This window comes from Acinonyx jubatus, chromosome E3, assembly GCF_027475565.1.
Source record: "Acinonyx jubatus isolate Ajub_Pintada_27869175 chromosome E3, VMU_Ajub_asm_v1.0, whole genome shotgun sequence".
Taxonomy (NCBI): Eukaryota; Metazoa; Chordata; class Mammalia; order Carnivora; family Felidae; genus Acinonyx; species Acinonyx jubatus.
The window spans coordinates 37,982,021-37,993,985 of record NC_069398.1 but is presented as its reverse complement, the minus strand read 5'-3'; the positions used below and the strand labels follow the sequence as shown (position 1 = coordinate 37,993,985).

The 11,965-nt window shown below is 63.2% G+C and overlaps 1 protein-coding gene across 5 annotated transcripts; it reads left to right on the top strand.

Moving 5' to 3' along the window:
* Positions 1-536: 536 nt before the first annotated feature.
* HS3ST6 (heparan sulfate-glucosamine 3-sulfotransferase 6) lies at positions 537-11,543 on the top strand. 5 transcript variants are annotated; one of them, XM_053212884.1, is made up of 3 exons: positions 537-599; positions 1,160-4,142; positions 8,362-11,540. In XM_053212884.1, exons 2-3 carry the CDS (start codon positions 3,730-3,732, stop codon positions 8,975-8,977), a joined length of 1,029 nt encoding a protein of 342 aa, XP_053068859.1. In that variant the 5' UTR covers positions 537-599; positions 1,160-3,729; the 3' UTR covers positions 8,978-11,540. The 5 variants fall into 5 exon arrangements, with proteins under 5 accessions (XP_053068859.1, XP_053068860.1, XP_026899400.1 ...); XM_053212885.1 differs by having other exon boundaries at positions 543-1,435; positions 2,967-4,142; XM_027043599.2 differs by having other exon boundaries at positions 543-3,141; positions 3,238-4,142.
* The last annotated feature ends 422 nt before the right edge of the window (positions 11,544-11,965 follow it).

Below are 11,965 nucleotides of genomic sequence, written 5' to 3'. Positions count from 1 at the left end.
CATCTCCCGGTCAAGGGAGCCTTTTCATGTGTCCCTCCGGACCCTGGGAATCTTGTCTGCCCTGGCAAACCCTTCTGTGCCACGTTGCCCTAGGCGGAGCTGGCCACCAGGAACAAGGCCCTAGGTTCTGGCCAGCCAGGCCCCCGAAAGTCTTTCCTCTCCAGTCTCGTCCAAGAAGGATGAATAGTGAGTACGCTGTCCCATGCCCACTGCCACCTCACCACAAAGAGTTTAGGAACTAGACACCCAGAGGGATGGGGCCAGTGTCCGCGTTGTTTGATAAAGTAGGAAAGTGAGGTTCAGAGAGACTTGACGCCTTACCTGCCAAGGTCACCTGCTAGGAGGGGGCAGGTGCTCCTGCCCCACCTCATTGCCTACCAGGGTGAACTGGGAACAGTGGAGTCCGGGGGTGGGTGGGCTCGGTGGGTAGACGTTTCTGAGGGGTCCCTTTCCAGGAGAAAACCGCATCCTCTCTGTGCGCAGGCAAATCCGGCATCTGAAGCAGAACAACCCCACACAAATCAAGGACAGCTGGGCCTGCCCTCGGCCCCCCTTGCAGGCTCCAGGACCCCCGCAGACTGCGGGAGTCGGGCGAGGGGGTAAGGGTGTGGTTCTAGCGAAGGGAGTTCTGGAAGCCCCGCATGTGTGAAATCTCCCCCAGCTGTCCCCCGTGGAGGGAGGGACCGCACGGTGTTAGGGATCACTTTCCAGGGTGGGGCAGCGGCTGACGCACCCTGCTTGTGGGGGCCCACGCTGGGGGTGCCCGCCCTGGGGAGGGGACAGTCTGCGAAAGAGGAAGAGAGGAGCCCGGGGGCGGGGCGCGCACATAGACTCCGTCACTCACACACTCTCTCACTCACACAGCCAGGCCACTCAGTCACTCGACAAACATTCATGAGTGCTCACCGTGGTCAAGACTGACCCCGTCCCCGCCCTTGCCACGCTCACGGGGAGGTGGAGACAGATGGGGTCCAAAATCACCCACCAAGGGAGTAATTACAGTCAGTGGAGGGGACTCAGATATAGCTGGGCAGCTGGGTCATGGGTCTGTGAGGCCAGGCTGGGCCTTCCTCTTGCCATGACCTCGCTCCCCAGGCCTCTTCCCTGGACTCGCCCCTGTGTCCCCCTCTGCTCTGACCTTCCCTGTCGTCTCCTCCAGGGACGCTGTTTACTAGCGGGCCGCAGCTCAGGCCACTCTTCCCCAGTGCTGCCTCCTCCCAGCCAGCTAGCACAGCAGACCTGACTACCTCAATGTCTGATAGTTGGCCTAAGGAGGATGGACAGACGGACCTCTGCCTGGCCATCCTGCCTGGGCAGGGGGTCCAGTCTGGGCAAGGGGGGATTGAGCCATGTTGGACCCTGAAGGCCAAGGGGCCCTCCGAGGAGATCCAGCTGGCAGAGAAGCTGGCTGATGCATTTCTTCTTCACAGTGGAGGTGAGACCGGACAGGGCGGGAGGTGAGCGAGCCTCTCAGGGTGCAGGGACAGCTACAGGACCGGTGCTCCCATGGCCTGGTTTCTTTCGACTCACTTCCTGCCATGTGGCTCAGAGCGGGGGATCCACTGTGTCTAGACCACACAGAGAGGTGCCAGTGGAGAGCTGGGGCTGGACCCTGATGGCAAGGTAGGGCGGAGGCAGATCGGAGGGGCCACTCCGACATCCTGGGCAGGAGGGAAGGCGGCAACCCCCATGTGTGAGGAGGCTTGCCTGACCATCACTTCCTCCAGAAAGCCTTCCCTGACCTCTTCCTCCATTCACAGCCTTCCACTAGCCAGTCATTGTCAAGTGCCTATTTGGTGCCAGTCTCTGTTAGGTGCTAGGGACCCCCCAGTGAGCAAATGTCCCAAGGCTGCCTTCCTGGGTGTCCCCAGATTTGCCCCCACCTGTCACTTGATGGATGGTGGCTGGAGGGAGGGGCTCAGCTAGGAAATTATCCTTGTCCCCGGACTCCATTCCCCAGCCCCCAGCATGTCCTGCTGTCGTTGATAAGTTGCTTCTGGAAAATCCTCAAGCAGGTGTGTGTGTCAGGGGTTGGGGGGCTGAGGAAAAGCCATTCTCAGTAGGAGGAACAGCATGAGCCAAGGCTGGGAGGAGGAAGCCACTCTCCCTGTGCCAGGGCCGGGAGACAGAGGGGCCGCCAGGGTCGAATGCTGGAATCTGGAGCCCTGAGAGGGGCCTGCTGAGACTGTGAGTGGGTGCTCCAGGTGGAGCAGGGCCCCACCCAGGACAGGTCTAAGGAGAACCAGTCTGTCTGGAACAGATCCCCTTTTAAGCTAGACCAGAAGAAGAACTTCCTGTGACCCTGTGTGTATCAACATGCACCCCAGACAGTACTGTGCCAACGACCCGCCTACAGGGCTCCTGGCTGAGTCTTGCCCTGACAAGCAGGTGCAGGCCTGTGTCTGGGATCCGGGCTGGGGCCCTGATCAGCGGCCTTCATGCCACTGGCTCTGCAGAGCCCCCTTAGTTCAGGGCTGCCTCTAGGTGGGAGACCTGGAAATGCCTGTGGGTCACAGAGGCCCCTGGCCTTTGGAGAGGCCCCAGGTTTCTGGGACTTGCCCAGATGCCATTGGTCCCAGGAACAAGCAGAACCCAGGGCAGTGGCCTCTGAGCAGCTAGTGAGAGGTCAGCCTCTCCTAGGAGCCCATGCCCATGGGGCACCAAGCTTCAGTGAGGAAGCCCTGGGCAGAGACATAGAGAGGACACCGTTCCTTTTCCGTCTCTCCCTGGGACTGTTGCTCCTGGAGCCCTTTCCTTCTCTGCTTTCCTTGTGCTGTGTGGGGGGTTCAGTGAACCTGGGGCTGCATAAACTCCCCACAGAGTGTCCAGCACCCAGCAGGTCCCGTAACTGTGAGCGGCCCCTGGCCCCTGAATGTCACTGCACCTCAGCAGGAGCTCCTAAGATAGAACCCGGGCTCCTCCTTCCGGTCTCCCATCCCACCTCTCCAGAATCTTCTCATCTTCAGGAGTCACTTTGCCAGCATTAGAGATGGGTCCCTGACATCCCAGGGCAACGCCAGGTGGACTGGGCTGCAGAGACAGACGGTGTGACATGGTAGAAAGGGTCAGGAGACAGATCTGAATGGGGCCTTGGGACAGACGCCTGTCGTCCCTGAGCCTGCTTCCCAGGACCCTAAAATGGTAATCATATTGGACAACCGTCTCCGGCCGTCAGGGTTGGGACCCTGATGAATGGCAAGCCAACTGTCAGGAAAGCGCGCCCCATTCTCCCCTCAGACTTCCCTCAACATTCCCGGGAACGCCTCGGCGCAGTAGGGCCCGGGTCCACACTCACCCGCACACCTGCTGCTACGCCCTTGTCCGGGAGGGACTGGGATCCGCCTTCTAAGAGCCGGTCCTTCATCTCAGTCCTGTCACTGCCCTGAGACCCGACCCGTCGCCGCAGCATCCAGGCGCGCAATGGTGATGACCCCGAAGCCTCGCAGGCTGGAGCCTAGGTCTCCAAGAGGGCGCGACAGGTAACCTCTGGGGCTCCAAATCACGCCTCAGCCTCGGCGGGCGCCTGCGAGTCCCGGGCCCGGGAGTGGTCCAGGGGGCGGGGCCCCCGGACTGGGCGGGGCCTCCGGGTCCCGCCCCGCGTCGGCTTCGAGCCTGCCGAGTGGCGGGGCGCAGAGCAGAAGCCCGGCGCGGGCTGGCTGAGCGCGGCACGGGCCGGGATGCGCTCGCTCCTGTAGCCCGCGTTCCACCGTCTGGGCGCAGCACCACCCTATGGCAGGTAGCGGCGGCCTGGGCGGCGGGGCCGGGGGCGGCCAGGGCGCGGGGGCCGGGCAGGGGGCCGCGCTGCGGGTGCCGCGTGCGCCGCTGCTTCTCGCCGCGCTGGTGCTCGGCGCCTACTGCCTCTGCGCCCTCCCCGGCCGCTGCCCGCCGGCCGCCCGCGCTCCGGTGCCGGCGCCCGCGCCCGCTGAGCCGCTCCGCGCCGTCGGTCCCCGGGGGGCGCCGGGCCTGCCTGTGGCCAGCGGCCCGGGACGCCGGCGCTTCCCGCAGGCGCTCATCGTGGGCGTGAAGAAGGGCGGCACGCGCGCCCTGCTGGAGTTCCTGCGGCTGCACCCCGACGTCCGCGCGCTCGGCTCTGAGCCCCACTTCTTCGACAGGTGCTACGAGCGCGGCCTCGCCTGGTACCGGTGAGCGCCCTGGCGGGTGCCTTCCAACAACAGGGGGACGCGCCCCTGGGGGTCTCACTGGGGGCGCGGGGGGGGGGGCAGGTGTCCGGAATCCGGGCTGAGACCAGCCTGGGTGTGTGTGTGGGGGGGGGGGCGAAGCTTGACCCCGCGGACGCGGGCCCCCCAGCATTGGGGTTTACAGAAAGGAGGAGCGGTCACTGGCCGGGGGCTCCCAGAAACTTTGAAACTCCAGGGGAAACCCTGGTTCAGGGCTGCTGAGGGGTCCCCGTAAGAGTGGCGGGGAGGAGTTCCCATCCTACACCAGTAGTTTGAAGCTAGTGGGGTTTGAGGGGCATTAGAAATGCTTTATGCTTATCCGCGCTTCCCCACTGGATCACCCTGGGAGAGCATGTCTGACCTCCGGCCAATCACCCCAAGAGTTTTCCCTGTAGCCTCCTAGAGAGCGTCTGTTTCCTCCCCCAGAACCCCAATCCCGAGAAGAGGAGTCCTTCTCTGTGGTTCTGGGGGTCCGGAGAGAGTCACGGCTTTACTTAGAAAGGAGGAAGGGGTGGGGATTGGGGCCCCAGCCTCACTCAAGGGGCTCTGTAGCTGTCCCGCTGCCTGTCTGGCTGGCCTTGGGGTGCTGTGGTAGAATGTGGGGGAGCACCCCCACTCCGGCCCCCGCTGAGGCAGCGAGCATGAGGCCCTGCCCTCTGCCTCCTTCGACTGTGCACAAGCCTGCCTGTCCCTTCCTGCGGGGAAGCGAGGGTTTACAGATGGAGAGTGAGTCACCCCACTCCCCGCAGCTTTCACCTCATCCCCAAACTATGGGGCAGAGAGGACCCAGCGCAAGGTCACCTGGTGAATTAATGGGGAGTGGGGGGTGGCAGGACCTGGGCTTTTGACTCTCAGATGTACCAGTTTCCTATTCCCAGATACCAACCCCCCACCACCCCTTCCCCTTTGTTATCTTTGCATTTTGCACTGAAACCACTCACGGGTTTGGAGGGGCCCCATTGAGAACGGGGGTCCTGGTTCCTGAGCTCTGAAGGATTACTGCTGTCGAGGGTCTTAGGGAAGCCAGATGGTGAGGGGAAAGTGAGTCTATCCTTGGACCCAGTTGGCTGAATCCCCCAGCATGCCTGGTGCTCAGGGAGAGACGCTACCCCACTCTGACGGTGCTGCAGTATCCAAAAGCATCCCTAATCCCGGGATGCTGTTGATGCTGTTGCCCTGCAGAGGGAGAGGAAGAGGAGGAGGAGAGAAGGAGGGGGAGGAGGAGGGAAGGAGGGGAGGGGACAGGAAGGAGGGTGGAGGACACACTGTTAGCTATAGCAGACTTCAGAGCCCATCACTGACCCCATGAGCTGTAACTACAAGGAGCTGTGGGGAGGCACCGGGCTGGACTAAGGAGGGGCTGCTGCAGAGGCTGGTCTCGAAGAGCCTGGGGTCCAGGGGGGCTGTGCAGGCCCTCCCTGGGTGCATGCTTCCGCTCTGGAGAGGACGAGGCATCCGAGAGGCAGGAGGCAGATTCTCAGCTCTGGGTAGGGAGCTCCTGGGACACTGGGGTGCCTGGCGTGGGGCCCCGGGGGATTCCGGAGCATGTCTGGTGGAGAAGAGACTTTGCCCTTCCTCCTTTTTAGAGCCACCTCCACTGGGGGGAGGGGCGGATGCAGAGGAGGCAGAGGGTCAGGTTCCAGTGGCCTCCAGGAACCCAGAGCTGTCAGGGCTGGCGAGCACTGACCCCTCTGGCCAATGCAGGCTGGCTGAGCTTCTGAGGTACATGTGTCCAAGTGCCCTCAAAAGGGCTGTGGCTGTGTAGTGACGTGTGGAGGTGGGGCTTGGTATTCCCCCCGGTGGCCCTGTGCCTCTGGACCTGTCTGTCCTTTCAACCGGCTGTGAGGATGCACTGAGCCTCTGAAAATGCCCACCCGCCTCAGTTTCCCCCAGTGCAAAGAGGTCGGCCAGCCCCTGGGCGTGGTCTGGCCGTGTTATCTGCTCTCGGGACCCTGATTTGGACCTCCAGTGCAGAGCCCTGTTCTGGGTGGGGAGTCGGGGCAGTGTGTAGAGGAGGAGCAGCTAGTGCCCCCAGTTGAATTTTTGGGACCCCCCCCCCCCCCCCTTGCTCACGGGGCTGTGACCAATCTCATTCCAGGCAGTGACTTTGGTCCTTCCCATGGACTGGGCAGGTAGGACCTGCTCAAAGTTGATTTTGGCCCAACCGTCCCCTCTGCTTGGGCTCTAGGAAGTTCATCTCTCAGGCTCCTGAGGGTCCTCTATCTTGGGGACTGCGACCTTCTAGGGCTCCCCAACTCAGCATTTGTTCCTTTATTCACTCACTCTGTTTGGCAGGTGCTGAAGTCACACAAACCCCTCCAAGTCTCAGTTCAGGGAGGAGTGCCCTATCTAGGGGCAAGTGGGGGCTATACTTTGACTACAGTGTTTTGGAAAAGCGGGAGGAGAGGAGGAGGGGTGCAGGGGTGGGGGACACCCCCCCTCGCTCCTGGGGCCCAAGCAGGAGCAGTGAAGGAGGGGTGGGAGTATGTGGGGAGAGGGACCCCAGCTTCTGTGGGACTTATCTGTCCCTGCTCACCCAGAGACAGAGACCCCTGTGGCAGGGCACTCAATGCCCCCATGTCCCCAACACTGCAGGGTTCCACCTGGAACTGGAACTTGTTTCTGCTGGGTCCCAGGCAGGCTGGATGGGGCCCAGGAGAGGTGTGGGACACAGAGCGAGGCCCAGACAGAGGAGGGAGAGTCGCCCAGGGCTGGATTGAAGCCGCAGGGAAATGCAGACCAGATGAGCTGTGGGGGTGGTGCGTGTGTGTATGTGTGTGTGTGTGTGTGTGGGGGGGTGTCCATAGAACAGCTTGTCAGATGTTTGCTGTGTGGGGGTCAGTATCTTGCTCCTCGTATCCTCCTCGGTCTCTGCCACCCCACAAAAGCCCCCATCCCTACCCTACTCCGAGCTCTGGCTAGGCCTGGGGAGAGTAATTGATCCCAAAGCTCTTGGAGCTCAAAGCCAGTTTGCGGCAGGAGTGGGCCAGGAAAGTCTGCACCGCCACCCTTGTTCTGAGCGAGTGGGGAGGCTCCCATAGCTAGCAGCCCATTCAGCCCACTGGACGTCCCTGGGCCCCCGAGGTGGAGTCAGGGAGCCGGTGGCATGTCCCAGACTCACACGTGTGCACCCCCCATCCCACCACCAGCACCCTCCAAGCTAAGCGCCCTGACTCGTGGGTCTGTGCACCTGTGTGCCCACCTGACCTGGGTGTTTTGGGGGTTTGAGCAGGAAGAAGAGACTCCCAGGGGCTTGAGACCCTGGAACCTGCAACCTGAACCCCACCTTCCTGGCTGGGGCCAGTCGTGGGGGAGCTGTCAGAGGGGCAGGAGGACGGGAGGCAGGGCTAGCTGGGCGGAGGCCTCCCCTCCCTCTGCCTCCCACAGATCCCGGGAGCCTCTGCCTCTGTTGACCTAGTTCCCAGCCCTCCCTCAGAGCTGTTTGCTCAGCTGGCCAGGCCGCGCCCTGCCCACCGCACCCTGTACTACCTGGCTGGCAGGTGTGGCTGTGGGACACTGGTTCAGGACGGGCTTCCCCGGGCTTGGCGTGGTCAGGGGGCCGACTCCCCAGAACCTTGGGATGGGGTCCGTGCTCCCCTCCCCTGGTCAGCTGCAGCCTTGCACGTTGGGGTCCAAGCCAGGTCTGGGAGGCCCAGGCGGCTGGGGTCTTGGGACGGGTCCTCAAGCCACCGCTAGTGGCTTTTGGTATTCTGGTCCATTCTGATGTGTGTGGCCCAGGTCAGCAGGGCTGTCATCAGAGGTGGGAGAAGGCTGTGCAGGGGAGGGAGCGAGAGGGGACACTTGTCAACAATTAACGGCCTAATTTAAGGGATGCCCCTTGCTGTGTGTGTGACGGGAGGTAATTACGGGGCAGGGGCCTGCGGGGGGGCGGGGGGGCTGGTTCAGCCGTGTGGGCAGCAGGTCGAGGCCGCTGGCCTCACGAGGACGGGGTCTGGCGTGGGCACGGTCCGGCTCTGGGAGGGGGGTGGGTAGCCTGGTGGGACAGGCCCCTCGGTGCACCGCCTCACAGCCTATATCTGGCCACCCAAGCACCTAGGGTGGGTGGGTCTGGTGGGGAAGGCTTGCCTGCCCTAGAGGCTTCCTGGAGGAAGGGGAGGTCAGCCCTGGCTCCCTGGGGGCCAGTCCCCACCCTCACCTCCCTCTGCTCCCACCCGCCCCACAGGAGCCTGATGCCACGCACCCTGGACGGGCAGATCACCCTGGAGAAGACCCCTAGCTACTTCGTGACTCGGGAGGCCCCCGGCCGCATCCACGGCATGTCCCCGGACACGAAGCTGATCGTGGTGGTGCGGAACCCTGTGACGCGGGCCATCTCCGACTACGCCCAGACGCTCTCCAAGACCCCGGGCCTGCCCAGTTTCCGTGCCCTGGCCTTCCGCCACGGCCTGGGCCCCGTGGACACGGCCTGGAGCGCCGTACGCATCGGCCTGTACGCCCAGCACCTGACCAACTGGCTGCGGCTCTTTCCCCTGTCCCGCTTCCTATTCGTCAGCGGGGAGCGCCTGGTCAGCGACCCGGCCGGGGAGGTGGGCCGCGTGCAGGACTTCCTGGGCCTCAAACGCGTGGTCACGGACAAGCACTTCTACTTCAATGCCACCAAGGGCTTCCCCTGCCTCAAGAAGGCCCAGGGGGGCAGCCGCCCCCGCTGCCTGGGCAAATCCAAGGGCCGGCCCCACCCCCGCGTGCCCGAGGCTGTGGTCCGGCGCCTGCGGGACTTCTACCGGCCCTTCAACCGCAGGTTTTACCAGATGACCGGCCAGGACTTTGGCTGGGACTGAGGAGGACGGGCCAGCCCGTGCCCGGCCCGGGGACCCTCGCTCACCTTAATTTATGCCGGCCGCCGGGCCGTGGAGCCTGCAGACAGATGATGGGTAGGGAAAAGTATTTAAGGAATAAAGCCTGGGTCTGTGTTCTTCCACATAATCTGGAAGGTGGCCAGACGGGGGGCTGGAGGTGCCACCGCCCAGGGAAACGCTAACCATACCACCTGTCTCTACAGGGCACCGTTCGTATGCCCGGAGTGGTCCAAAACCCAATCCGTAGACATCCCTTGGGGTGTGCAGTGAGCTTGGCCACATGTCACACATGAGCAACTGAGGCTCAGAGAAGTTTAGGGCCTGCCCAGTGACGCACAGCTCAGACTCTGGAGGCCCTCCTGTGCGCCCTGGGATGCTGAGCTATGCTGGAATGTTGTCCCCGTGCGGCAGATGAGGAAACTGAGGCTCCAGGTTGCCCACGTGAGGGCTGGGGGGGGATGAAAGTTGGATCTGGCCAACTCAGGGCTGCACCCATGACTGCGGCTGATTTCGTGTCTTAGTGCCCATTGGATGCTCCCTCCTGGGAATCTGGTGAGGTTGCGTTACACGGAGTGTGACGTGAGGAGCAGCAGCGGGGTATTGGTTTTAAGCGTCCCCAAGCCCCTGGGGACAGTGTGGCACCACCCACCACAGGCCACACCCATGCTGCCACTCCCACCCTCCAGACCCTGCCCGCTTGGGGGGGACGTGCCCTCTCAGTGGGTTCCACCCACTCCCCCAGGCCCTGGATGCCCCAGTTCTGCTGTGTTCCAGGAAGGGCTCCCGCCTTTGGGGGATGGGCAGAGGTGAATGCCCATCTGGGGCCCAGCTGCCTGCTCAGATCCTGACTTAGGCCAGGCTCGGGTGGGCTAGGCTGCCCTATCCACCCCTCTGCCCCTGGGAAGGTGGGGGCCCCTTCCTAATGACTGTCACCTGCTCCTGGCCACAACGTTGCTTGCCAGGTGCCCACAAACCGCCCTGACAATGACCTCCGGGGACCCTTGGAACCAAGCCTGGCATGCCCCGGCTGTGCTGGGTCCTCACAGGACCTGGCTGCGTCCTCTGCACCCCAGGCCTTGGGTCCATATCAAATCTTCAGCCCTGCTGTGGCCTTTCCAGCTCTGGGCTAGTTGGAGTAGCTGCCCGTCCTGGGCCCCGGGGTGGAAATGAGGGAGGATTTCCAGGGGAGTGATCGCTTTCCTTCCAGGCACCTTTTCTGGCTAACCGTGAGCCAGCGGGCCCAGCAGTCACGGTGGCTACTGTCTTTGTCACATGACCTTACCAGTGGTAGACACCTGGGGTCACCTGATTGTGAGAAGAGGCTCGACAGGAAGTGGGGAGGGAGTTGGGGGCATCTCTCCTCAGCGGCCCGGAACCTGCCCCTCGCTCCTGCTGGTTCTGGGCCCAGAGGACCCTCCTGTCTGGATTGTCCTGAGGGGCCAGCACTGTCAGGAAGCTCTGCCATCGGGGCCAGGCCAGAGGCAGGACCGGGGGCTGGTCCTGAGACACCCTGGCGGAGATGCGGTGGCAGATGTGGGCAGATGCGGCTGAGACACAACTGCAGGCCCCTCCCCCGCCTGGATGTCTGCCGTGGGAGGAGGGGAGGGCTGGCCCAACGTGCAATAATGGTGACCAACGTGCAATAACGGTGACGAGGCAGGGGCCTCCGGGCCCCGCTGGATGGCAAGGCCTGGGCTTGGCGTCTCTGTCCCCATTCCCGGTGCTGGGGCCCCACTTAGCGACCGTGTGGCAGCCCGCCCTGGGTGTCAGGGTGGGAGGGAAGGCAGTTCCCAGCCTGGGCCATGCCCGCTGCTTCCCTCTTCCTGGACACACCCTTGTCCAAACTTTTAGCAGCTCCGGCCCTCTGCGGCTTGCCCCCACCCCTAGCCGGCATGCCACCCTCACCCCTACGCTCTTGTCCCCACAGCTCCTTCCACCTGTCTCGATCTGCGTAGCCTTTGTACATGCTGTTCCCTCTGCCTGAAATGCCTTTCAGGCACAGAAGGTGCGGGCTGAGAGGGGACAGCCTAGGAGTGCGGAGGCTGTTCCCTCACACCAGTCTCCTTTCCTCCCTACATTTAGAGCCCCTTTCCCGAGCCCACTGACATGACCCACTTTTCCCTTCCGGAAGCTTCTTGGAAGCAGAGCTGTGGGAGCCACCAGTTTGTCTGGCTCTGGTGCCCAGAAGGCAGGCTGGAAACAGTGTGGAGAAAGGGTGAGCTGGCTGGTCCCGGTCCTCCCCCATCCCCCTCCCAGTGGAAACTGGGCCTGACTGCCCGCCAGCGCCCAGAGCCAGGTGCCCAGCTGGGCCTCAGAACACACTGAGGGCAGATGCGGTGGGTCTTCCCGGCTGTGTGTGGGGGTGGGTCTCCGTGGGAGAGTCATCGGCCTTTAATTAAAGTCCCTAAATTGTTTCCCCAGCTGCTCAGTGGGTTTTCCATGTTGGAATGTTCCAGATGGAGCACAAAGTGCTGATCCAATTACCTTCTTCCTGTTCTGCTCAGTGGGGGAGAAAAGGCTGGGGACCCCTTCTCCGTTCCTCACAAGCCAGCCAGACTGGGATGAGATGGGTGGGGGTGGGGGTGTTCACAGCCTTGGGTGTCCAGGAAGGGGCGTGGAGACACCTGGGGAGGCGGCGGCTTCTACCGCACCTGCCTCAGACCTTCAGGCCATGGTTGGTACAGACTGGGGGCCTACGGGGTCCTTGCTCCCTGACCCCCAGGACAGGCAGGTGCATCTGGGTGAGGACGGGGTTCTTTACCCTGAGCCTTACACATGTGGGCCCTGGAGATCCTGAGCAGACCCTGCCCTGAGTGGCCTCTGTGCCAGGCTGGAGACAGGAGGGTCGGGACTCGGATCTGCCCTCCCTGTTGGGAGCCAGTCGCCATCCATGGGACCTGGCCGCCTCCCTCCCCTGGAGCCCCTGGAGCTCCTGGAGGAGGCTCCGCAGCCTGGCGACCCCCAGACCCC

Bases quoted from the DNA above. Each gene is read 5' to 3' on its own strand.
- HS3ST6 (XM_053212884.1), top strand. From the start codon at position 3,730: ATGGCAGGTAGCGGCGGCCTGGGCGGCGGGGCCGGGGGCGGCCAGGGC. The intron at 4,143-8,361 runs GTGAGCGCCCTG...CCCGCCCCACAG, and splicing joins CGCGGCCTCGCCTGGTACCG to GAGCCTGATGCCACGCACCC.